The sequence below is a fragment of the Haliaeetus leucocephalus genome, unplaced genomic scaffold, assembly GCF_000737465.1.
Source record: "Haliaeetus leucocephalus isolate CR32 unplaced genomic scaffold, Haliaeetus_leucocephalus-4.0 Scaffold906, whole genome shotgun sequence".
Taxonomy (NCBI): Eukaryota; Metazoa; Chordata; class Aves; order Accipitriformes; family Accipitridae; genus Haliaeetus; species Haliaeetus leucocephalus.
In genome coordinates, this window is record NW_010973342.1 from 597151 (window position 1) to 597380 (window position 230).

Genomic DNA, 230 nt, shown 5'->3' on the forward strand with positions numbered 1-230 from the left:
CAGCCTCAGCCCCCGCCTGGGCGCCCTGACGGCGGAGGCGCCGGCCTCCCCGCTGCCCCTCGGCGGCCACTTCTCCGTCGGGGGGCTGGTCAAGCTGCCCGAAGACGCCCTCGTCAAGGCGGAGAGCCCCGAGAAGCAGGAGCGGAGCCCCTGGATGCAAAGCCCGCGGTTCTCGCCGCCTCCCCCGAGTAAGTAGGGGCCGGGGGCGGGCGGGCCGGGACACCCCCCCC

The 230-nt window shown here is 77.0% G+C and overlaps 1 protein-coding gene across 1 annotated transcript in view; it reads left to right on the top strand.

Annotated features, from left to right (window-relative positions):
- MSX1 (msh homeobox 1) overlaps positions 1-230 on the top strand; it is a 4388-nt gene that overhangs the window by 2242 nt on the left and 1916 nt on the right. Inside the window, exon 3 of the mRNA XM_010583543.1 lies at positions 4-188. Coding sequence (XP_010581845.1) covers positions 4-188 — 185 coding nt within the window. The remainder of the gene's footprint in view (positions 1-3; positions 189-230) is intronic.